This window comes from Rhinolophus sinicus, linkage group LG11 (assembly GCF_036562045.2).
Source record: "Rhinolophus sinicus isolate RSC01 linkage group LG11, ASM3656204v1, whole genome shotgun sequence".
NCBI lineage: Eukaryota > Metazoa > Chordata > Mammalia > Chiroptera > Rhinolophidae > Rhinolophus > Rhinolophus sinicus.
The window spans coordinates 66,318,656-66,346,365 of record NC_133760.1 but is presented as its reverse complement, the minus strand read 5'-3'; the positions used below and the strand labels follow the sequence as shown (position 1 = coordinate 66,346,365).

At 35.1% G+C, this 27,710-nt stretch overlaps 1 protein-coding gene across 1 annotated transcript; it reads right to left on the bottom strand.

The window, feature by feature from the left end:
• Positions 1-574: 574 nt before the first annotated feature.
• TMEM209 (transmembrane protein 209) lies at positions 575-26,279 on the bottom strand. Its single transcript, XM_019751254.2, has 15 exons — positions 26,176-26,279; positions 25,084-25,220; positions 24,898-24,956; positions 23,870-24,001; positions 23,150-23,388; positions 22,038-22,239; positions 15,463-15,638; positions 14,764-14,835; positions 12,632-12,728; positions 9,800-9,925; positions 7,675-7,772; positions 6,732-6,846; positions 6,539-6,636; positions 4,729-4,802; positions 575-2,299 (listed from the first exon to the last, which is right to left on the bottom strand). Exons 1-15 carry the CDS (start codon positions 26,176-26,178, stop codon positions 2,245-2,247), a joined length of 1,683 nt encoding a protein of 560 aa, XP_019606813.1. The 5' UTR covers positions 26,179-26,279; the 3' UTR covers positions 575-2,244.
• Between the last annotated feature and the right edge of the window lie 1,431 nt (positions 26,280-27,710).

The following is a 27,710-nucleotide window of genomic DNA, read 5'->3' as shown; positions in this document are numbered from 1 at the left end:
GGCAACTGGTAGTACAGTGAACAGAAAAAGGCATGTTAGAAGAGGGAGCTGCTTTCAGAAGATGTGAATTCAGTTCCAGACACAGAGTCTGCAGGATATCTAAGTGGAAATGTCTGACAGGTCACAGGAAATGTAACACGAGAGCGCAAGAGAGACGTTATGGTTGGTGAGCAACTTGGGAATCGAGTGCAGAGGTGACACATGAAGCTGAGGAATGAAGATCTCTAGGGAAGAGCTCAGCACAGTGAAACAGGACCAAAGGCTGACCTCTGAGGGGTGCCCACACTGGAAGGAGTTACGGGACAAGGCTGAGTTTAGAAGTGCCCTCCATATGCTACATGCCTTCACCATTCAAGTATCAGTGGAAAGTGCACATCAGTTTGAGAAAGCCAAGCAACACAGCATTTTTATGTCTTGTAGTAACTCAATTATAAACACCTACTATGCCCCTACAACACATGTGGCTGAAGGAAAGGCTGATAATCGGAGAGAAAAGGAGGGTAAATGATATGGTGAACATAACCTAGAAGATCAGCGGATTTGATCCCACAAGAATGAGTCAAGCAATAAAAACTTGTGAAAAATATCCTATCAATAACATTTAATTAGAGAAAAGTAGATATTTACTCATTTAACACAAGGACCAAAAAATTTACCATATTCGCAGTGCACCATCTTCCTGAAGTGTAAATTTTTAATAAAGGCAATATTAAAGCATAAGCTGGCCCAAACATTTGTGAAGACAAGTTAACATAAGAAAGATACCCAGAGTATAGTAACCCCCACGAGGCTTAGTATGGGAACAAAACATTTTTTCTTTTTTAATATGTATGCCGAGTCTTTTTACATGTATATTTACTGCATATTGTATTTTTTGACAGTCACTTAAAAAATAAAATATTAAAGATTTGAATTTTTGGACTAACAGCTGCCTTAAGTCCTATAAAAAATGTATTTATTGCTAAAATTTTTCTCCTTATTGTTTTTAATAAACAATATGCAACTGAATAGTCTAACAGTAAAGCAACTGTTATTCACCTGTTCAACTGTTATAACATCCTTAATAACTGTTGAAATAACAGACTTAGATCTTAACATGTTTTTATATTTAATGTATTTTTATTAAAATATATTTGATATTTTCTTCTAAAATATCATAGCAAACATCTTTAACATGTATCAAAAGCAGTTAAAAGATAGAAATATCCTTTCCTGTGGACATATGACTTAAAAAACAGGAACAACGTTCTGAAAAAGAGAATTTACAAATTATACAAAATGGGTTGCATATATAACACTGACATGCAGTTATTCAGAAGATACTGGTTTTGGTTGTTTCCAGGTGATGGAAGCAGTCAAATAATATGTCAGTCCAGAAAATGCATGCAATTGCTAGCTAGCCTTAGAGATACTGTATACATACATGAGAAAATAAATGTGGAGAGTCAAGCAAAACTTACAAACTTGGTAACTTCTTCTTCTTCAGGTATTTTGAACATACCTAAACAATTTAAGTATAGGTATCATATGATCTTAAAGGGAACTCTTAATATAATACAATATTATGGGATAGTGAAATTGAGTTATTAAAACCAAAGCAGTCCTTAGCCTCTTAAACAAAGACCCAAATAGTTTAATTCTATCAGCTAAACTTATTCCAAAGGTTGACTTTTTAAACACTAATACTGTCAACCTCTTTCAATAATATTTAAAAATATACATGAACTATACATTACTCAGGAGTTTTTCTCATTTCTTTAAATATGGGCCTTGCACTGATTTGTCAAACACTGGGGAAAGACAGATACAAAAAATAATAGTTTAGCAATTTGCTTGTTTCTTTTTAAGTATTTATATTAAGTAATGTGATTGAAAAATCAATTTTTGTGGGGAAGAATCAGGTAGATGATTCTTATTTGGAAGTTACAATGAAAAAAGGACTCATTTATTTAATTAAGGGGGAATTGCATTGTTTTTGGTAACAACAATCTGAAGGATTGCAGTTTTGTAGGCAACTAAAAAACCTGAAATGCGATAAAAAACTGAGGGCAATGTCTCTTGGTGTAGAAGATATGGGACATATTTACACAAGGAAGTTTTATAAAATCTAATTTTTCATTAAATCTAAAGAATCTGTAACATACACATGTGTCTTAAAACAAAAGAGATGGTGACCAGAGATGCTTCGGTTCAACTTCTGATTCAGTCAAATAAAAGTCCAAATGTTTAGAATGAAATGGCCTACTACTCGCCAAAAATCCACAAAATATTCACACCAGATAGACCAAGATTAACTCTCCTATAAAAAGAAAAAAAAGTTTTAGTGGAATTGATTGCCAAGCATTGAAGGTCTTTTCTCAAATAACTAAAAGAAGGAATACATATTTAATTGATAACATTTAATGCTATTCTGCAATAAGATATGTTACACGTGGTTTATCGGTGAATTCTAGTAACAGTTAATTTCTTTCTTGTTTAAAACCCAAATTTAGAAAAAAAGGATTTATAGTGTGTTGAAAATTAATTTTTCAGTGGATGCCAAGAACTTCATCAGACAGAGAAAGTTAACAGGGTAATTTTAGCAAGTCAGATCAAAATAAAAGTGTCAATTAAATTTTTTAAAATGGAGGCTATAGAGATGATAGGACTCAGAGAATTGTATCTGTGTCACTTGAATTAGGAATTTTCTAATTATTAGAGATGCTTTAGTGGATTCGCATATGGGTATTACTAATATAGCTTAAACCCAACCATATTGTAAGTAACAAAAAAAGTCTACTTCTACTCCAGAGAGTAATATAACTGTACTCAGAGTATGAGGGGAAGAGAAGAGGACTGTAAGGGAGATAAATTACTCATCTAACAAAATAAGAAATCAACCAACAATGTCCAACACTGAGAAATCAAGAGAGAGCTGCATCTCTATTATGTGAAACCATATGCTCCACCTTTCTAATATATATATGTATGACTATTCGTAGCTAGAAATTTTAGAAAAAAATCTGTATTGACTGACACAGAAGAATGTTCAAGATATACCATGAGATTATAAAGCAAATCACAGAGTAATATGTTAAGGGTACAATATATTTTTAAGCAAAATCAACATATTCCCAGAAAGTAGTCTGGAAAAATACACCTGAAACTGTTAACACTGGGTACTTCGAGAGACTGGGAAGAAGAGTGAGAGAAGCCGATGAGAAGGGAATTTTCAATTTCTAGTTTATCACTGCTGTACTGTTTAAATATTTCTATACTGAGCATGCATTATTTTTGTAATTAAAAAAATACAGAAGGATATTTAGATGTTTAGATGCCTCACAAAAGTGCGTTTACTACTTAATCTTTCTTACATTAAACATATAAATGAAGCTGATATATAGTTTATAAATTTCTGTTTATATCTTTGCATCTAATGTTTAACAGGACCTTGTCTTTCTCTAGAGCAATGCTGTTCAACAGAAATATAATGTAATGTGAATCACAAATGCAAACCACACACATAATTTTAAATTTTCTAATAAATACCTTTAAAAAGTTAAAGAGAAAAGTAAAAAGAAACAGGTGAAATTAATTTTAATTATATATTTCATTTAATCTAATATAGCCAACATGTTATTTCAATATATAATCAATGTACAAACTTATTAATGAGATATTTCACTTGGGTTTTTTTTTTTTTTTGGTACGTCTTTGATTTCTAGCCTTTTACACTTACAGCACATCTCAATTTGGGCTAGTTATGTTTCAAATGCTCGATGCCACGTGGTGGCTGCTGTATTGGACAATGTAGCTCTAGAACATACTGGGGGTGCCAACAAAATGTACACACATGACTTGTATTCATCTTTTGTTATCGGTATATCTTGAGTATTACAATTTTAATAGATTTTTTTCCTTTCTTAAAATGTGTATAGTTTTTTGGCACCCTCTGTATATACTCCAGGATAGACCCCTACACAAAACTGAGAAGAGGCATTAGATCAGAACGAGAATGGACTCCAGCTGTTTTTTACTCCAAGCACTTCCCTTTACATTTTCTTAGCTTCAGGTTACTTAGTCCAGGCAGAGCTGGACCCAGAACCCAGGTTTTCAGACTCCTAGATCTTCTGGTACCAGATTCCTTCAGCATTAGCTGGGGTCTGCTTACTTCAAATGTTATTTGATACACTAAAATTTCACATCACCAAAATAACAATACAGAAATTTTAAATTTATTGTACTAGTGTGTGAGCTTCATTACTATGTATTTAGAACAAAGTAAACAACTCCAATTTTGCAATGGTTCCATCCTAGTTAATAATATTACGAAATGGGTACTGACTCAGTCTCTCTCGAAGTGTAAACACTTTGCAGAGGGCTTTGAGTCTGAAATGGCATGGCTTGAATAAAATTAGAATCCAGTTTTGTTTGGTTTGGTTTTGAATGTGGCAAGACCCTGATGCAGATGTCAGAGTTGTTCTTCTAGGGACACAAATTGTAAGACAAACTGTTGTCCCACTACCTTTTTACCCAATGGGGAAACGGAACTTCGGAGGGATTCATGGACTTGCCCAAGACAGCAGAGCTGGTTAGTGACAGGGTTGATCTAGGACTAGAGGCCAGATTTCTTAGTGCTCAGTCCCTAAATCTTTTTAGTATGTGATACTGCCTTCCGCAGACTCTTAACACAGGAAGAAAAACAGTAAATACATTAAGTACTTGTGTTTCTAAAGCATAAATACCTACCCAAGCATTCCTGACTCTTTGGTCTTTATGATGTAGAGGAACATTAATAATGTATGAAACATGTTATTTCGGCCCTGGAACAAAGACAAAAAAGACAGCAGGGTTTAAACCAAACTGAACAAAAGAGTCAGTCTGATAGGTAAATGGAGATCCTACCAATGCTACTAACTCAGAATTCCATGTAATTCAGACTTTCCCTCATTCACTAAACAAAGTGCTGGGATGAGGGAACACTGTGGTGAATAAGACAGAAAGGATCCATGTAATCAAGGAACTTAAAGTCTAGTAAAAAAAAGCAGGCAGTAAATTCAGAATTACAAGAAGTAATTCTGGAATTAATTTTGTGAAGCGATGAATGTTGAGAGGGGAGGTGGAGGGTTCCACGGGAACACACACGGGCATCTGACCCAGACTGGTAAGGCGGGGAATGCCTTCCCAAGGGAAAGATTTCTAAGTGGAGACCTGACAGATGAGCAGAAAGTAAAAAGACTAGGCAGTTTCCACACGCGGGGAGCCACATTTACGAAGGCCTGGAAGGGAGCTACTCTGAGGCTGGTGCCCCTGTATACTACACACAAAAAGTGCTCTATCCCCAAAATTAACAGCATAAATACATGCATGGGGATTAAAAAACTTTTAATCACACTTCAAAATACGTTACAGTCTATGTTAATAACAATATAAGCAGCATGTTAAATATAAATTTATTTTATCTATAAGGGACTACAAGGCAGTGTTTTGCTAGCCCTAAAATCATACTGTTGTATGTAATTTCTAGTCTGTAAACTAGCCCCTAACTTAGATTTTCAATTCACTGATTAACTTGTACATGCTTATTCATTTAGTGTTTTCACTCAAGAATCTGAGGGTATATCTTAAAAGGTAGTGTTTCTTTAAAAAAAAAAGCATTTGCATGGGTACTTAGAGGAACTTCAGTGACCCCAACTATTTACACTTACAAAGTTGAAATATTAAACTTGAAAAAAATGAAATTAATATTCTTTCCTGGGAATCTGCTGAATGGAGAACACAATTTATGATTATAGTCAATGTAAAATTTCTTAGTAAAGACGCTGGTAACAGAAATGACTACAAATGTCATCAGCAGAACTGGTGTTTGCCATCGAGAGTGATGTACCTGGACAGAAGTGTAAATTGGTACAATTACCAGCTTTATAAAGTAGTTTGATAATATATTTTAAAAGATTTGAAAATATTCTGTAACCTAGAATTCCACTTTTGGGCTTTGGGCTAAAGAAATTACTCAAAATGCAGGTAGCTATATAAATAAGGATGAATATTCAGGAGAATATTCAGAATATTATTTATGATAATGAAGAATTAGAAATATCCAAAATGTCCAATAGTAGGGGAATAGCTGTATAAATTATGTTACAATCTTATGATGAAGTTTTTTGTATAGCCATTAAAAAGTATTTTCATGAAGATATTTAATGGCACGGAAAATTATATTACAGTTAATTTTTTAAAGGATATAAAACTACATAAATGATTTCAACCCACGAAAAAGTACAGAGAAAATCCAAAATGAAATCTACCAAAAGGCAATACACCAAAATGTTAACAATAGCTACCTCTAAGTAATGGAATAATGAGTGATTTTTCTTTATGTGTTTTCAAATTAAGCCTATAATACTTGTATAGTGACAAAAAGAGGGGGGAGCTATACACATTTTCCCTAATTTAAAAAGTTTACCTAGTCCATCAATAAGAGAATCTATTTTAAAAATATCATCAAAGCAAGTCATCCCTGACGTTCTATAAGAGCAACTTCTATGTTTAGAAGTACCTTTGGAAGATTGTAAACGTGACGCTGGTAGATTAGCTCGTAATGGGGAGGGTTGACGGCACTCTGATAAATGCAGAAAACATTCTCATTTGTCACATCTGTAAAGGAAATAGGCTACATGAAAAAACAAACGAAACCACTCGATGTATTTCATGTGAAGAGCTCAACTCATTCTTTTAGGCGAGGCTAATACCTGGTTTATTTGGTGTCTGAACAAAGTGCTGAGAAGTAAATGTTTTTCCATCAGGGTATTTAGGATGTGGAGGTAATCTGGAATCAAGGTAGGTGCAGAATACGTGCATGATGATCTAAAAACGAGGAAACAGTATTTCAAAGTCAGCGTGAAAATCTATCATGGATGTAGCCCTTTAAAAACATCTGTGTTTATAATGACTCCAATTTTTAAATTTTTCCCTAGAGAGAGAATTAGCAAAAATGCTTTCAAGTGGTTATATTTATAAGATGAAATCTATTAAAATGAAAAGATAAAAGACATTCCTAGTTTTCTGTTAAGTGAATCATTCACACCCAGAGTTAATTAACAGCAGAACCAAGATAAAATACACATACTTTCAATTCTCAATTTGAGTATCAGCAATTAAAACTTCATTTTCACACATTATAGTCACTATAAAAAAATGAAGAACATGATTTTGAAAAACTTTTAAATGCCCCAAAACTTTATACTCTTTGATCTTATAAATCTAATTCTAGGAATCTTTCTTAAAGTCAAAAGACCAAATAAGAAAGAAATATGCATCATGATATTCCTTGCAACATTATTTAAGATGGAAAAATAAAAATCCTTCCCCCAACTACATTTCTCAAATGTTTAGGTCCAATATAGGAGAACAGTTCAATGACAGTAAGTCATAATGAAAAATACTTAAACATCGCAAAAGTGAAAAAAAGCAGGATACAAAATTTTACATACTGAATGATTACAATTCTGATAAAAACATGAAAAAAAAAAGCAAGTAAAGAAAAAATATATGAAAATATAAACAGTGGTTGGGTTAAGATCCTGGTACAATTTTAATTTTTTATTTCTACTTTAGTTTCTAAATTCTTTTTAATACTTATTTTCATAATTGAAAAATAAAAATATAAATCCAGTAACAAAACTAGAGACTTACAGCAGAATCAGTGGGCAAGTCTGTATCCCACTTGCGTCCTTTGAAGTCTCCACCTCTATTCCATCGAAACGAGCTCATACAGCCTCCTTGAGAAAGTTCTATAGCAACAAAGGAGAAATAATAAAAGCTAAGAATACGCAAAAAAAGAAGGAAAAAAGGCTAAGAGTTTACAGTAAGAGACGCACATCATCTTAAACATCTGATCAAAAGACCCAAACGTAAAGAAATAATAAGATATAAAAGATTAATTTAAACATCACCATGAAGAATCAAATAAAGCCAAAATATGAGACAAGACTACGATTCTGGATCCTTTAAAAAGTCAATGTCATGTGGCGAGAAAAGGTGGTAGAACTGTTCTAGACAAAGAGACCAAAGAAAAAATGAAATAACACATGTAACATGTGAACCTAAGACTTTATCATGGTTAGGGGAAAAAAAGGGTCTATAACATTCTTTGGACAATGGAGAAATTTGAATATGAACTGTATATTAGATAATATTATAGAAATAATTTTTAAGGTCTGATAATTGTGGGAATGTAGGAGAATGCTATTTTTTCAGGAATTCATGTGCTGAAAAATAATGATGTCCGCAATGTACTTTCAAATGGCAGAACTAAAAAGTGTGTGTGTGTGTGTGTGTGTGTGTGTGTGTGTGTGTGTGTGTATGTAGAGAGAGAGAGAATCAAATGTGGAAAATGCTGATTACTATTTAATCTAGAAGGTCCATACAGGGTTCTGTACTATTTAACTTTTTTGTATATTTGATATATAATAATACTTTATGTATACTTTGTATCTACATATGCACACACACATATTTTTCTTGGATATACAAATACCTTGCTACCTATTAGGCAATCTTGACAAAAAATTGTAACCTGAATTTTCAGGAAATACAGAAAACACTAGATCATGTAAAACTACACCATGGGAACGCATTCAGCAAAATCCACACCATGGACAACACTACAGGCCAAACAATCCAGTTCTTTCAACAAATTGCAAAGGAAAAAAAGAATGTACGGGAAACCTATAGCTTACAAGAAACTTATATATACATCAACCAATCATAACGTCATAATATTTGAATTGCAATTCAAATATACACAAATAAAAACAAGTAGTTATACATCTTATGAAATGGTTGGAAATTTGTATGTAGACTGTATATTTCATAATATAAAGAAATTATTACAATAAAAAACATTTGGTGTGATAATTATATTATGGTTATGTTTTTTAAAGGTCTTATCTTAGAGAGGTATATACGGAGATATCTACAGATGAAGTGATGATATGTAGGATTTGCTTCAACTGATACAGGAAGGGAGGAGGTAGATGAGGCTATGGGTGTGGCAAAGGTTGCCCAGGACTGACCAGGTTGAGTATACCATACTCTTGTGTCTAGTTTTATGTATGCTTGAATTCTTCTTATATAAAAAGTTTTTCAAGTCATGATAAATGCTTATTCCTGAACCCCAGACCAAACCAAGGGGAGAGAGGGGGCACCATAACATTTTCAAATTGATTTATGATAAATCTAAAGAGTGAAATAATTATTTCTAAAAATTGTTTTAGTGATGAGAACAGTCTACAGAGTTTATCCAAATAAAAGTAGAGAGGCAAAAAGAGAGTGTATAGGAGTATCAGGGAGGCTACATTTCCTGATTTTTAAGTCAGCCTCCTCAGAAGATCACATTTCCCCCTAAATAATCAGAATATAACAGAAATGTAAAAAGCAATATAATGAATGTGACATATAAGAATTGAGAGAAATGAGAATCAACATGCTGAAATTATAAAGAAATCAGAGTGGCATTCTCACTTGAGCCCATTTAGCTCTTATTTAAACTTCCCTATATAGAATAAAATTATTAATTAACATATTCAAGACTAAGTATATTATTTTGACAATTCCTAAGCATATAAAGTATAAAACTCAAAAAGTATACTAAAGTATAAGCTTTAGTCAAGCTATAATTAAATACATATTTATAAAACAAGATCATACTTAGTAACACTTAATTTTTCAAAAATTTTTTTCCTTGTTACCTTTATTTATTAAACCTTAAAGTAGTGAAAAAGCTCTCCTTTTTTCCCCTCTTCAAATCAATAGTTACCTTTGATCCTTTCAAACAAGTACTCCTGATTTGGGGTAAGGTCTAGGTACTGCACGATTGTATTCAGAGTTGGGATGAGAGGTGCTTTGACCAGAGCTGCTTGTTTCAAGCTAGTGATACTAGCCTCTGTTCAAAATAAAACACACAGCACACAGATTATTATTTATGTGGGTCTCTAAGAGAACGTAAAATGCGTTTTCCTCAATAGATGTTGAAGGAACATGTGACAACGATAACAGTTTATCTTAACAACTTGCATTGTTTACTTTTACCTACAATTTATTTTATCATTTCTGGCAATGCGGCCAGATTTACACACACACACACACACACATTTCTGGCAATGTGGCCAGATTTTCTCTCTCTCTCTCTCTCTCTCTCTCTCTCTCCAAAAGAAGCAGCGAAATCCATTTTGGAAGATCTATAAACAACTAATACATGATGATATATATAAAAAAGACATACATATGTATACATGTGTGTATACACACAGAGAGAGAGAGAGAGAAAGAGAAAGAGAGAGAGAGAGAGAAAGAGAGAGAGCTACCTATAGATATATCTATAAAATATATATATGTATAAAATACAGTACAGCCATAAAAATAATACTGGAGAATACTTAACAAAATAGAAAAGGTGGGGGCAAAAAGCAGGTAACAAAATAGTATGACCCAATTTAATTAGAAATATATTCATATGTATGTACTATATTTCCTCAATGCCTAAATATGCACTTTTCATGTTCTTAAATTATGGTATAACTTATAATTGATACCATTTTGATATAGATAGTATCATAGTACTTTTCTCTCCACAAATAATAACTGGTTGTGACTAAATTGGTAGTGGTTATATCTGGAAGCAGAATTATGGGTAATATTCTTCTTTGTGTATTTCTGTACTTTCCAAGTTTTCTACTTAAATGTATGAATATTACTTTTGTAGCCATGAAACAATGTTGTGCTATTTTAAAAAGCACATCACACTGGTAAAATGCTGTGAAAACTACATATTTTTACAACTTATAAAGAAAGCTCAAAAAGGATAAGCAGATGTTCAAATAACATTACCAAGACACAGAAAGTAACCATTCTAACTTTGGAGTCAGAGAGCTCTGGCCTCAAATCACTGCTCTGTGACACTGGGCCAGTTCTTAACCTCTTAATCTTAGCCCCATCCATAAAATGGGCACTAATAGCTAGCTTCCACGGTTAATGTAAGGGCTGTGTAAATTACAAATGAAACATTTGGACATTCAATAAATAAGCACTTTAGGGATGTATAATTCTATTCTTAGTCCAGAGAATAAAGTTTGATTAAAAGATACCAAAACAAGTGGAAAGTGCTAATGTACAAACCAAAACACTTAACGTATTTCAAGGAGAAATTTATTTTCTAGAAAGAGCTGGTTGACTACAATATTCCTTCCTTATTTTGAAACCTAATTACTTAACACTAAATAAGGTAACAGTATATACATATTTTAGGCAAAATTATATTATACAGAACCTTATCAGTTTTATTTTTAGCAGATAAGAGAGCTGAAAATAGGTGATCTTTAAATTAGCACTGTTACATATTTTATATGCTTTGTACAACTTTGTAATTAATATCTGATAAGGGGCTTGCATTTAGAATATATAAAGAACACCTACAGCTCAATAATAAAATAATAATTAACTCAATTTAAAAATGGGTAAAGGACATGAAAAGATATTTCTCCTAAGAAGATATACAAATGGCCCATAAGCACATGAAAAGATAGTCAACATTATTAGCCATCAGGGAAATGCAAATCAAAACCACAGTGAGATACCATTTCACACCCATTAGGATAAATATAATTTAAAAAACCACAATAACAAGTATTGGGGAGGATGTAGAAATTGGAATCCTCATATATCACTGGTGGGAATATGAAATGGTACAGCTGCTTTAGAAAAAAGTCTGGCGGTTCCTTTTAAGGTTAAACATGGAGTTACCATACAGCATAGCAGTTCTACACCTAGGTAATATGCAAGAAAAATTAAAACATATGTTCACACAAACACTTGTACACAACAGCTCATAGCAGCCATAAAGTGAAAACCACCCAAATGTCAATCAACTGATGAATGGGTAAAGAAAATATGGTATGGTAGAGCCATACAATGGAATATTATTTGGCAATAAAAAGGAACAAAGTACTGATAATGCTACCACATAGATGAACCCTTAAAACATGTTAAGTGAAAGAAGCCAGTCACAAAGGACAATGTATTAGGTTGGTGCAAAGGTAATTGTATTTTAAAAGGTTAAAAATAATGGCAAAAACCGCAATTACTTTTGCACCAATCTAATATTAGATGATTCCATTTATATGAAATATTCAGAACAGGCCTATTTATAGAGACAGAAAGTAGACTGGTAGTTGCCTTGGGCTGGGGAATGGGTGATAGTGGTGGTGGGAAATGGGATGACTGCTAAAGGGCATGTTGGGTTTCTTTTTTGGGTGATAAAATACTCTAAAATTGACTGGTGATGGCTGCACAACCCAAACTTTTGAACTGTAGACTTTCAATGGATGAACTGTACGGTAAGTAAGTTACATTTCAAAAAAGCTGTTATATAAAAAAACTGTATTATAGATATTTAGCTTTTTTTCTTCATCTCAAGTTTTTTTCTTCACCTTTTTTCTTCACCTCAATATCTAAACTGTATTATAGATATTTAGTTTTTTTTCTTCACCTTCCTTAACAAAGGAAGTTGTTAAATAGCCCACTACAAGAAGACATTTTTCACTTCGTAGATTCACTGAAAGTAAGTCAGATGCTGGGCTCTATTTTCACATACCTCCTATTTGCAGCTCTGGACAACCCATTCGTCTCATCTGTGTGCTGACAGACTCAATTTCTTGTACAAGAGGAACTAATATTGTCTCATTGATCCACTAGGAAGAAATGAGGTAAATATTTACACACATAATTCGAAAGTATTTCTCAAACAATTATTCATAAAACACTAAGATTTTTTTTTACTGTCTAGAACTTGAATATTAACCGAGTATGTGAAAGAGATGGAAGAAGTAGTTACCTGAAATCTAGAGAGAATTAAGTAAATATGCTAGTGGAACGTAAGTTAACTACGTTATAGCCTGAAATCACATATGCCTATTTTTTCTGAAGAAAATATAAAACTTTCAGTTATATGTTAAGTTTTTCTTACATGGGTCTATGATTATTATACTTAGCTAAAAGGATAATCTTCAGTTTGTTTCTAGGGTAATTATTCACATTTACTCATGTAGCATTTATATTGGTTTGTCATTAGTAAGAATTTTTCAAACTAACATAATTGATTAATTCTCAGCAGGCTCATCAAATTTCCTAACCATGTAGAAAATAGATGATATCTGAAACTGGATTGTGAATATTACCATATTACTTTAGGACTAGGAATTTCAAATGCCACTTTGCATGGCTAATATCAAACTAATTCTGGGAAATGAAAAGACTGTTTAAGGAAATACCCCATCGGGTTTGTTTGTGTGTTACATATTTTGTATGTGTGTGTTTGTGGTAACTTCCACCACTTCTGTTTCCATGCTTCTGTTTCACTATAAAATGAAAGGACGAAAAAAAGTTTCAGATGAAATACTTATGCCTCCAATTCCTTTAAAAAAACACATTTCAGAACACTGTAGCTTAGGGAATTTGGATAAGGGATTGTGTTATATTTCTTCTAAGCTAATACTCCTAATCAAGACTTTATATATATATGCGTATATGTATATACATATATATGCATATATATGTATATGTATGTATATATATATATATATATATATATATATAATTTTTTTTTGAATTTTTGTTAAGTTTATTTAGGCCAAACTGATGACACATGCCAGGGAACAAGCTCTCAAATGTGCCCAAGACTTTGTATTTTAAATATATTAGCATTTAGACAAGTCTATAAGTGGAAAAAAAAAAAGAGTACAGTTCTAGGACTTCATTTCACTCGTTCATTCTTCCAACCTTTATTAAATGCATCTGACTTGCCAGCCATTCTTTGGCTGCAACAAAATCATCTAAGGGGTCTATGAGAGAGATGTAGGCCCTGTTCCCAGAAAGTCTGATTGAGTAGTTCTAGGGTTGGGCTCAAGAATTTTTATTTTTAAAAGCCATTCTGGCTTCTGGTTCAAAAAAGTAGGCTGCCATTTTTCACCATTCCCTCTTGATACCCTATTGAAATTATAGTAAAAGAATTTTTTAAAAAAGGAGTATAAATAATTGCAACCTATCTCTAGAAGATACAGAGTGGATAGATGACAGTTGCAGGATGAAATGGGAAGAAGCTGCAGCCTCTACAGAATCCAAGTGGTGCCACCTGTAGGGGCGGAGGGGCCAACTTGTCCACTAGAATCTGGGTGCACAGGTACCACAGAGCGCGAGAGGAAGAGGCAGGGTTGAAACCAGGGAACTAACTCACTCTGTACATGAATAGTTGGCCTTCCCAACCTCCAGGCCAAAGACAGAGAGGGTTCTACTTTAGAAGAATCAAAGAAATCGATATATTCTGTCGTAGCTTCAAGCACATATTATCTTCTCTCTCTAACTGAAGTTTTTTTAGGGCAAGGACCTCATTTTTGGTTCCCTCACATTTCTAGACACATAATGTGCTCTGATATAAAAGCTGTTTGAAAAATAAAATTGAGATGCTGGAAAAGCGATTAAGATCTTAATAACTAAATATATTGTTCCTTTACTCAAATTACGCTAATTTACTAAACATGGAGAGAAAAAAAAAATCCCATATAAATGGACACCATAAAGTAAATGTCATGTTTATCCTTATATATATGTGCCATCCACACTGCACTTTTAATAATTCTGATATCTAATTAACATCTAACTTATATTCCAACAATGTACTTTACATATCAAAAGGCACTTGTGCTGTCCAAAAAGTAATGTAAAACTTACATTTCTGAACTTAGCTGTCCATGAATCCATATGATCAAGAAGTTGTCTATTCATAGTTACTCTCGCCCAAACCTATTAAAAATGTTTAAAATGAATAGTCAGTGAGGAAAACATCTTGCCAGAAATCAGTCATTCCTTCCCCCACCCTCAAAAATATTTGGAATACTCTGGAAAAAAAACTTCACAAACATCAATAATGACTTAATTATTATGCACTAATTTTCTTATTATGTACTAGGTTGCTATTCATGCAGACATATCTTTAAAATTCCTTATGTTGGTATGTTTCAAGAATTCCTCTTGCTTTTAAGAACAAAATTGAAATCTTGTATTTAGTCTTAAACTGGTGAAGTTACAGACTATCAAGTGTTCTGATTCAAATATATTTTAAAAGCAAGCGTCTTATATATATTAAGTACAAATTAATACTTGAGCTACCTTTTTATAAATGAATGAAGAAAAATGTTTTAGGCAGGACACGCAGGTAAACTAGGTGTCCTAAAGATAAAACATACAATATAATTCCATCTTAGGTACACAAAGTTAGACAGGAGCCTGCCCACTGTATAATGTGTGCCAGATTTATGTTCCTAGTTGGTAAAAATGGAGGTTATGGAAAAAAAACTGTTCCAGAAGTGGAAAAGAGTTTCTAACAACCTGTAAATCATAAATATTAAGTCATTTTTATTGTCCATTTACCTCCTCTGCAGCTTGTTTAGAACTGAGATCGGCTTCATCTTTGTTAGCACATGGCGCCTGAGACCTACAGGCAAGCTGATACTGAAACTTCTTTAAAGTTTGTGCATAGTCCCCCACAGAACGACTGTAGTTCCAGAACGTAGGGCTGGTGGAAGGCGAGGTAGAATCTGGGCTCCCTACAATGATTCAGAGTATCAGGGTGTTGTAGAAATTTTGACGTCTAGAGTTAGCGCGCCAACACCGGCGGTCTAAGCGGTCGAGGCAGTGGCAACCAAGGAAGACAAAGCTCAAGGGGCCTCTCTCCTCTCTCCTCCCCAACAGTATCTTTCCTTTAGAGAACATGGACTATTTGCATCAAGAGTTAACATGTCTGAGCAGTATCAAGTTAAGGGCCATATGAACTCTATGTGGTGGAAAGTGTTTATTTTTGTTGTAAAATTAGGCTTGTTTCATTCTCTAAGACTTTCAAATGACTCAGCGAGAAACAAAAGACAAATTTCTTCAGGAAATAAATAGGCTAAGGCAGTTCCCTGCTTGAATGTTTAGCTCTCTGTGAATGGGGTAACTACACCCTCCCACCAGTAAATGACTCCGGGCTAGCAGCTAAACTCAGTCTTCCCTCTGTACTCTGTATTCTAGTCCTAGCCTGCACTAAGTCAGTCCTCTGTTGCATTAAAAGAGACTCTCTCTGCTGATTACACTCCTAAATTTATAAATTTAAATTTAGGAAATGCAAACACTTACATTTAGGGACTTAAACCTATAGTGGCCTCTATCAGACAAATGATCCCATTTTAAGGTCAGAGTTTGTCTCTTTTCCCAAACAGAGTTTGAGCTCCTTGAGGGCAGGAAGTATTTGTTTCCCTAGCATCTAGCACAGCTTCTGAGTAAACTGCAAGTTTTTAAAGACAATTGTACTCGTATGATATTTAGGAAATAGTTTTATTTTTTTAGAGTTTAACTGATATCGAAATATCAATTAATACTTCATACCCACACAAAAATCACAAATAGAAACAAGTTTTTAAAAATCTTAGCAGAATTTCTAGGAGAAGTGAGTAATAAAACTGGTTTTCTTACAATGTTAATTTACAGGTACAAAGGATAAGAAATCATGAAAGGAATATGTGGCAATATGTCAATTCACAGCATCAAAACCCTGAAGGTTAGCTAGTGTTATGCTAGTAGCTTAGGTTAATACTAGTATGTTTCATGCTGGCATAAAAATAATTATGTACAGTAAAGAAATATCACACTTGGTATAAAGTTTTCAGGGAGGACTTCTGGCAAAGCTGACTTACAGGAATGAATTAATGTCAAGAAAGCAAGTCTTGGGCGGCCGGATGGCTCAGTTGGTTAGAGCGCAAGCTCTCAACAACAAAGTTGCCAGTTCAATTCCCGCATGCGGTGGTGGGCTGTGCCCCCTGCAACTAAAGACTGAAAATGACTGGTGACTGGACTTGGAGCTGAGCTGCACCCTCCACAACTAGATTATAGGACAACAACTTGGAGCTGATGGGCCCTGGAGAAACACACTGTTCCCCAATAAATTTTATTAAAAAAAAAAAAGAGAGAGAGAGAGAAAGCAAGTCTTAAACCAACACAAATGATTTAATAAATAAGGAATAGAAAAGGAAGGTAAAAGACATGGTTATGATAGAGTACAAGGTTATTCTTTTTTGACTAATCATTTTGAGTATTAACTTCAAAAATGATAATCAAGCTTTCCGAGAAAACTTGAACTTGAGAAACATTTCAGGGAAGACTGGCTTTAGAGGACAAAAGTTTTGCATAGATGGTAGAAATAAGGTGACAGAAATAAGTTTTAATATCTGTTGTGCATTAGCCAAAATATATACAGCAAGCAGTGACAAAAGAGGGCTTCTCTGTAATACTCATGACCACCAACAAAACAGTACAAAACCTGTAGCTGGAGAACTCCAAAGACATAAGAATCAAAGCACAAAGAGATCTGGAATTCTGGAAATATAACAAACCAGGTAACCTGAAAAATCTCCCATTATATGCATCGAAAAATGTTTATTACATGAAACACCTTATTTAAATGGGCAATGAAACTTGCAAAAAAGGTAAGAGGAATAGCCAGTGGCTAGAAATGATGAGGGAATTAAAACTCAGTGGCCTGTGTATATAAGCTGATGCTGTAGGGGCTCTTTATAATTCTGTAAACTTTGGCAAACCTATCAGCTTGTATTTCAGTTCCCAGGTGGGAACTGGAAATGAAGATGTAGGCCCAGGAGAGGTGGAAAGTTGGACTGAAATCCTTCTCATACCTCCATCCCTTGTGCCTGGCACAGGGCCAGGAACCTCAAAGGGCCACATTCTCAGCGGATAGGAAAACAATCGGTCCACTGGCACTGGGAGCTAACAAGGAATCTCATGTGGCTTAGGTTGTTGGGATATTCATCCAGGAACCTTCAAACCTAAAAATTACTTGTTAGTTCAAAGCCACTGATACTCCTTAGGCACCGAGCAGAGGCAAATACAAAGCTGCTGGGAGGAGACAAGACTTCCATCCAGCCCGCCCAGGATAGAAAAAGCACAGATAAAACTCTACTGAAGATGAGCTTACCATAAAAAAAACAAAAAGAAAAAAAACACCACAAATCACAATGAAACAAGCCTCAACGCATGAGTCAACAAGACAAAAATGTGAGTGTTTAATCTCCATGAACTTTCAATAACTGAACTATTGGACAAAAACTTTTTAAAAAGTATATTTAAAGTGACTGAGATATGAAAAGGAATTGAAAACAGAAACAAAACAAGATACTATAAAATAAATCAGGCAGATGTCAAAAAAGAACCAAATAAAACTCTGGAAAATAAGAGACAAATTACAAAAACCTCAATGAGTTAAATAGTTTAGACATTGCTAAGAAAGAACCAACCATGAGTCCAAAATGGCTAAAACAAACAAACTGTGGGGTGAGAGGTAAAACAGAAAGTTCTTTACGGAAAATGCCAAACTACTAAATGTAAAAGAAATGAAAGTATTAGAAAGTCTCCATTTTGAAACCACCACTGTATTAACTTACCCGGGATAGGATCATCAATGGATGCTAAAACCATAGGGTGAAAGGCCACTGGGGGAACAAGTCTCAAGGAATCACATTATAGATTTATTAATTATGAAAGGGAAAAGCTATTTTGAAGAAGTCAGATTACCATCACCTTGACCAAGTGATCCCATTTAATGTTACCAATAAAAGACAAAATGGTATCATGTTTCCTGATGTGATATGTTGAAAGGAACACACCACCACCTGCTTTCTTGCCAAAAAATAATATGTAAACTGAATCTAATAATGAGAAAATGATCACATAAATCCAAATTTGCGATAAAACTAGCCTGACCTCTTTAAAACGTAAATGTAATAAAAGGCAAAAACAAACAAAAAAGTACAAATGTTCTAGATTAAAGTAGACAAAAGAAGCACAACAACTACTGTGTTTTCCCAAAAATAAGACGGGGTCTTATATTAATTTTTGCTCCAAAGGACACATTGGGGCTTATGTTCAGGGGATGTCATCCTGAAAAATCATGCTAGGGCTTATTTTCCGGTTAGGTCTTATTTTCGGGGAAACATGGTAAATACAATATATAATGCTTGACTAGATCCTGTATCAGTAAAAAAAAACAACAACAAAAAACAAAAGCTACAAAGGTCATTATTGTGTCAATTGCAGGAAATGAGAATATGAATAACACTAGTAACTTAAGTATGATAATCATATTGTAGTTAGAAAAGAAAATGTCCTTGTTCTTAGGAGATGTGTGTGAAATATTTAGTGATGAAGTGGTTCTCTATCAAAAAAGTGGGTGTGTGAGAAAGACTGTAAGTGACTGGGTCCTCACTATTGGAGAAAGGAGTTACAAAGAGAGGAGAGGCTGGAATAAACCCAGTATAGGTGAACTAGAATTGGAGGTATCAGTATTAACTCCTGGTTTTTAATATAGTTATATAGTTGACCTTTGAACAATGTAGGGGTTGGGGGCACCACCTGTGCAGTCAAAAATCCATGTATATCTTTTAACTCTGTCAAAACTTAACTACTAATAGTCTATTGTTGACTGGACTCTTTATCGATAATATGAACAGTAGATCAAAACATATTTTGTATATTATATGTAATCTATACTGTATTCTTACAATAAAATAAGCTATAGGAAGTGAGATAAAGAAATTCCTAAGGAAAATATATTTACAGTACTGTATATATTTATTGAAAAGAAATTCACATGTAAGTGGACCTGTGCAGTTCAAACTCGTTGTTTAAGAATCAACAGTATATAGATGTAGATGTGTGTGTATATGTATGAGTGTGTGTATGTATATACATATACTTCCTAGTTGTCTGCTGAGAGGACCTAGAGTAATGATACCTCATTAATATGGCATATCCAATGCCCAGTTAATTTCTAAATATCATTTTCCACTAAAAGCAACTGTGGCCCCTTGGAGAAACAGATGGACTCCAGAGCTGGTTAACCAGGGAAACTACGAAAGGTGTGTGGAATATCTTGTGGTGCCAGAAGGTTAAAAAAAAAAAGTGCTCAAAGAATAACAGTGTTGTATCAAAAGAACACAGAACCCAGAGGATCCCACTAGCCAAATCTGAGACAATCCAACAACCATCAAAATAAATGACATAATTGAAAAGATCCATTTTACAGTAGAACACCAACAAATAAATATAAAAGGTGGCTGCACAACATGAATGAATATACTTAATACAACTGAATTATACGCTGAAAAATGGTTAAAATGATAAATCTTGTGTCTATTTTACAATAAAAGTTTAAACATAAAAGAAATACAGAAGGAATGAGGAATTAGAAAGCCACTATGACAACCAACATAGTGATAATTAATTTTGAAAAGAATCGCAAAAGGATGTTAAAACTAGTAAGTCAAAATCTGATGAAGAAGAGATTATTTATACAGTCGCAAAGTAGTGACTCATAAAATACTTATTATTTACAAATTAATGTATATGAATTAATTACCTAAAACCTCTGGGCACAGGAGGATTGTAAGTATAGGGATAAACACAGATGTACCAGGTAAATGCTAATGAAAAGACAATAGCATAGCTGTGTTAATGTCAGACAAAATAGATTTGAAGGCAAAAAGCCTAAGAGATAAAGATAAAAAGAATAACTGACCAGAATGATATGAACAATTCTGAATTTACATGCACTTTACATAATCTCACAGATATTTAGCAAATACGACAAAATTATGCGGAGACAGTCAATGGGAGGCAATCACTGGGAGCTTTTAATACACTTTCTTAGTAACTAATCGATCAAGTAGACAAAAATTAATAAGATAATGTAAAAACACTATCAAGAAGCTTACTAAATGAACAAATATAGAGACCAATATTTAGAGATTATGCATTCTTTTCAATATACCAAGAATCATTAATAAACATTAATTACATAGCAGGCCTAAATGCAACTCTCAAAAAAAAAACAACCCCAAATTAATATGGTACAGATCTGAATCTCAAGGCACAATATAGTAACAATAAAAAAAAGATAACCAAGCCTTTCATTTCATATGATTGGAAATTAAAAGTAACACCAATCACCAATAATACTTCCAAACAATAATAACAATACTTCTAAATAACTCCTGTAAGTCAAAGAAGAAATAAAAATGGAAGTCAGAGAAAATCTAGATATGACAAAGACATGCAGAGGGTAAATAGATTGTTCTTTGTGTTATACCCTATAATTTGCAGTATACTTGAAATATTTCAAAATTTAAAAAGAAGAAAAAGCATGTATTGACAAATAACAAGATAATATTGATTTGTTTCTTTGACATTTGGGGCACTTCAGGCAAAATTACATTAAAAATCAATGGACAGATTTAAAGTGACACAAAGAGCCAAGGTCCAATATCTGGCTTCCTCATTGTGGCCTTGCTTTAGCACCTCATGTGCTTTCTGTGAAAGTTCCTAAGGGGGAAAAATCATTACTCTGCTCAATAACCCAATTTGGTTCAAATTGACTTTGTAATAATCAAATCCACCCCAAATAGATTAAGATTTGCTAACATTGTTTCCCAAGGTAAACGAAAGATAAGTTCGAAAATGTTCAGAAAAACAGCAGTACTTCTAGAGGAAATCCATGCTCTGTCTTTCATCCTTCCTGGCCACACTCACCTTCCCAAGGACCACGGGAAAGGAGACAACTATCATTTCAACGAGCTTTGCTATGCACCACTTCAAAAACATTTGATAGCCTTAACTTTTAAATAGAAATGATAACTTACATTGTATGAAAAAGCTTTCAATCTTAATGGAGATGAAAGGGTCAAAATTTCTGATAGTCCAGCTACATTTACTTCTTAAATTTGGTGAACTTAATTCTAACCGCATAACATAAAAACAAAACCCTATTTCTCTCCTAAGCCACACCAAGTATATTAGTAAAAGGGACTTAAACATTTATGTACAGGTGTAATCAAAGTAATGAAAATAGGTTAAGGATAATGTAAAGTGACACCATATATATGTAATCTAAGTAAAATACATACCTAGCTTAACTCTATGCTGCTTCTCTTCTTCACTTCGAAGAAAAGTATCCAATGTTCGCAGGTCTGTCATGTAGTCTTTTTTGTCAGTAGGGGAGTTATAGACAGTGGGTGAAGAACGGTAGCGAGATCTCAGTCCACTGCTCTCCACTGGGCCCACAGTGGTAGGGTATGCAGAAGAAGGAGAGGGACTATAGCTCGCCAACTATACAAAATAAAATAACTTTATTTTTAATTGGAATTTATTTTTGTTTTGGTTTTTGACTTTCCAAAAGTAACACACCTATCAGAATGACTGAAATCCAGGGCACTGACAACACCAAACGCTGAGGAAGATGTGGAGCGACAGGAACTCTCATGCATTGTTGGTGGGAATGCAAAATGGCACAGCGACTTTGGTAGACAGTTGGTTGGCATCTTATAAAACTAAACATTTGTACCATCTGATCTAGCAATCGTGCTCCGTGGTATTTATCCAAAGGAGCTGAAACGTATGTCCACACAAAAACCTGTGCACAGATGTTTATAGCGGCTTTATTCATAATTGCCAAAACTTGGAAGCAACTGAAGTGTCCTGTAGTAGGTGAACAGATAAACTGTGGTACATCTGGACAATGTACATCAGTGCTAAAAAGAAATGAGCTATCAAGCCATGAAAAGACATGAAGGCACCTTAAATACATACTACTAAATGAAAGAAGCCAATCTGAAAAGGCTACATGCAGTACAATTCCAGCTGTATGATATTGTGGAAAAGGCAAAACTATGGAGACAGTGAAAAGATCCGTTGTTATCAGGGGTTGGGGTGGGACTGGGGGGTAGGATAAATAGGTGATAAATAGGTGGAGCGCAAGGATGTTTTAGGGCAGGGAAAATACTCTGTATACCATAATGATGGGTGGATACATTTTAAGATGTGATATAACGAACTTATAACTAGGTGTCAGGAAATCTGGGTTATATTCTTGGCTCTTCAATGGGCGATTTGGGCAAGTGAATTACCCACTGTTCCCCGGTTTTCTCATCGATAAAATGAGGAGTTTCGACTCACTAGGTTTTCAAAGTATCTCCCAATTCTTAAATAATGTGACTGGTCAAGAGAAAAGAGTCATTACCTTATTATATCCACTGATGGGCGAGTATGTCACTCCAGGACTATAAGAACCACTGCCACCTGATGACAGACCTTGTAGCTGAGGGCTGTATCCAGTTATACAGCCGGTGGTGAACTTGGGGCTGGTACTGGGTGAACGAGATGGGCTATAACTCAACACACTCTGACCCTGAATTGAAGAAGGTGAAGAGGGAGGGACTTGGGTTGCTGCCAGATCGTGTGGAGGAGTAGTCTGTACAACTAGAAGAAAGTAACAAACAAATAAATAGTAAATAAAAAAAATGTGTATGTATAAATAAAATTTCTACGAAAATAGATTTAATGAACTGAATCTTTTTCTTCAGGAAAAGGGAATGTAATAGAGTGACTTGGTTGTTAAGTTACATAAAGTATTGTAACCAAACACACAAATTAGTTGTTTACCATTTTCACAGAATGCAAAATAAATTAGTTTCAATGCAGCAAGAGTTAGTAATTTAATTTTAACTGTAATAAAATAATGGAACAAACTTTCATGAGGCTGTTGAATGCTAGTTCCATTCAATTTGTGCAAATAGGAATGACAGTCGTTGGTCTTAAAGACTATTGTAGACTTGTTTAATATAGTTGAACCAGATGGCCTAACTCCCTTCCAGCTAAGTCTATGAAAAGGGAAAATTAAATTGAGAAAGATTTATTGCCAACCTTTCCCCCACCTTTGCAAAAGATGTAAAACACTTACCAGCTGTTTTCAACCCTAAAAGTGTTTGCTGTCCAGGGCTAACAACCAGACTGGTTGGTGCCACAGTATATTTGAAATATCTCCAAAAATCAAATAAGGCATTTAGGCTGAAGAGAGATGCAAGGGCGAGCTCTGTAAGAGAACAAAAATTTATTTAAAATAAGGGTCTGTGTGTGTGTGTGTGTGTGTGTGTGTGTGTGTGTGTGTGTGTATAACAGTTAAAGGGGGGAAACAAAACTCTTCGTACTTTAGCAAATTAACAACAAAATTGAAAACGATCTTATTCCTAATAACAGTTACCATTTAATGAATGTCTATTATGTATAGGCCACTTGCTAGTGAGTTTCAAAATATTATCACTAATCCTTGCAACTTGTACAATAAACACTTTCATGTCCATTTTAAAGATCAATCAACAGTTGTAGAGAAGTCAAGTGAGTTTTGTAAGAGACACAGCCCAGTTATTAAAGCCATGATTCTAAGTCAGGTATGCAGATTCTACAACTTTTTCCTGCTCTTCTACTTGACACACCACCTCTATCACAGGCTTTAGATTAATGTGTGTATTAGACTATGGAATTTACTTTAAGCTGCCATAAAGACTCTTTATGCCCAAGGACTACTAAAGAGCAGAGAGAGGACAGGAAGACACGAAGAGGTTGAGGAACGCATCAATGGAATAGAAATCTGGTTGCTCTTGAAAGGTGAAAAGGTAGAGAAGAAGTAGGGAAGGCATTTCAGAGAGAGTAACAAGTACAAATCTCACCACCCCCAAACTTTACCTTTTTTTTTTTTTTTACAGAACTTATTATCACCTAGAATGCATTGTTTAATTTGTTCATCTCTTTTAGTACAATGTTCCTTCCATGAGGGCAGGGACCTCCTTCCCTTTCTGTTGCATTTCATTTTTGGAACATAGTAGGCACTCAAATATTTGTTGAATGAAGGCATGAATACTAAATTGAACTAAACTGATACAGTTTTTCATTGGTAGTAACTCTAAATCACAGAGAAAATTAATTACTTACCAATATACCAGAGGGGCCAGTATGTCACATTATAATATGAACTAATCAACTTTCCAGTCCTGAAAAAATTAGAAAGGGTTTTCAATTGTCTTAAAAAAATTTTAAAAAAGCAAAACACACACAAAAACCTGTGGCACCAATCGTTGCCCTCTTACATTTTCACTTTTTTTTTGCTAATTAACTTACATTTCAGTATATATCATTCCAGCCATAGATACATTTAGGAGTCCCCAGGCTAAAACAACTTTCCTAGCTTCTGTTTCTTTTCTCATCTTGATGGTTCTGTCAATAAGGGACGCACTAAGGTTTGGATCCCCTTGCATCTAGTCAAAAACAAAAAGCACAAGAATCAATCAAAAGAAACTACTCCATTTAAGAAATCACACTTGTGTCCTTTAGAATGGTAACTAAAAACTGCACACATTTTCCCTCATCTTTAAAATATCTTTCCAATTTTTTTTTACATTTTAATATTAGTACATGAAAAGGGAACCCTAAATTATAAATTCATTGGCATCATATTGTAATCAACAGAGAAGTGGTGGGTCACTTCAGAAAATAATTTAATACTTCCAATAAATAAAAATGTCTTCTTTTGTCATTTAAGGGTTGGTAGTTATGTCTGCAATTACTGTGTATTGTGTTTTAGGATATGTCGCAAGGACTAATTTATGAAACTCGAAATACTAAGTTTTTGGGGAAAACATTCCATTTACGCTATAAGCCATTAAAGACCCTCCTCCTGACGGCCTTGTGCAGAAACCATTAACTGCCTACGATCTCAAACAGTTCTGCACTCGGACCCAAGCACGCCAGAGAACTCCGTTTTGTGTTTTTGGTAAAGTGTAAGGATTTGCGTTTTAGAAGGGCGAGTACCCACGGTGTGAAGGGGCTGAGAGCGAGGGGGAAGAAGCGTGCATTCCGTTTTGGTCTACACTGGGGTATTTCCTTTGTCTTGTTAGGCCTCATGTCTTGCAGACAAGTTGTAAGATTTGTTGTAGCTACACGGAGTTGCAGCCCGCAGAGCACAGAGCACTGCCCTTCCCGCCACCAGCCGGGGTCCAACTCCCCAGTCCGGGGAGCTTCCCTCCCCGGCTCTCCCAGTACAAACTTCAGCATCATCCCCTATGGCTTCTTTCCTCCGCTCCACTACGGGGGGCGGGACGCCTGCCCACAGCCCCCTGTGGCTGAACCCTCTGCAGATCCGCAGGCGCGGAACGCTGACAGCCCGCCTGGATTCCGCGTGCAGGAAGCACAAAAGTGACCCCCAAAACGCACCATGATCTTCGGCCGGAAGCCGCTGGCTCGCGCCACTCTCTACTGCACATGCGCGAGGCCAATCGCTAGGGCGAAAGCGACAGGCTTCCGAGTCTACAGTTACCGGAAAAACCGGCTATTTCTTCTCGCGAGAAGAGGAGGGTGGAGGAGTGGCGGGCACTAGGAACGTTACCAAGGAGACAGCTTTAGGATTTATGGCTCTGGTGCGGGGAGAAAACTGAGCTGCAAAAATTCAGACCAGGTTCTGAACCCGCAGTAAAAAGTAATAACTATAACAAGCTGAATTTCTATGTATTAATATAATTTGAGCTTCCTTAGGACATTTATGTACCCACATTTTAAAGCCGATTTTATTAAGCAGGGTGGCTAATCGTAGGATAGAGTATGTGGTAATGTGTCCAGACACCATTAGCAATGACAGAGCATTTCTCACACCTGTGTTAAAAAAAAAAAAATCAAGTATTCTGACCCGATGTTATTTTTTAAATATCCGTGTAATGAGGGTGAAGCAGTAACAAAAATGTTTTCAAGTTGCTAGTGGTTTTGAGGTTTTAAAAGAAACCCAATCTTTACTTTCCCTGAATTTTGGGGGGAAGAACTTCTAATCCCGAGGAAAGGTTCATCATGGAGTTTAGATTGGTTGTATTTAACAACTACAAACGCTTACACTGCCACAGAGCCCATGCAGGGATGTGAAACCTCTGGTTACTGCCTGGAGGAGCTCAGCCCCAGGGAAGGCCGGCAGGTCATTAGTGGGGCAGGCGAGGTGGGGCGCAGTGAGCACGGTGGGCTCAGCTCGGGCCACCCCGAGAGCTCCCTGGAGGAGGCTACACAGGTCTAAGGCAAACAGCAAGCAACAGCCAGGATGCGCAGGGCCTGGGGATTTGCCCTCGGGTATGCAGGGAAGTGTGCCCCTAATAAAAACATCATACACGCATTTTTATGTTTAGATTGCCTTAGCAGCAATGGTGTTTCCCTTCTAGTTTTAGCTTTAGAGATAAACGACTTGAAAATTGTTCAAAGTGAAAGGGTTCAATGTACAAGTTGAGGATATCAGGTTCCTACCACTCCATGTCTGACTCTTTCCTAAGAAGAAATGGTATAGATTTGATGTAATGCACAACAGACACGTTGATATTTTTCCTCTTAATGTGATCTATAAATTAGTATGCATTTATTGAAAGCTTAAAAAGGAACACTACTGCTACCAAAATTAGATTTATCTTTGGCATTATGTATTCGATTGCTAGAGTTGCCATAACAAAATACCACAGACTGGGTGGCTTAAACAATAGAAATTAATTTTTTCACAGTTTTGGAGGTTGAAAATCTAAGATCAAGTTTCCAGGGAGCAGGATTGGCTTTTTCTAAGGCTTGTCTCTTTTGGCTTGAAGATGGCTGCCTTCTCTCTGTGTCCTCACATCGCTTTCTTTTTCTGTGCTTGCACATTCCTGGTGTCTCTTCCTTGTCTTGCAAGGTCACTGGTCATATTGGATTGGTTCCCCATCCTTGTGACCTCATTTAACTTTAATTAC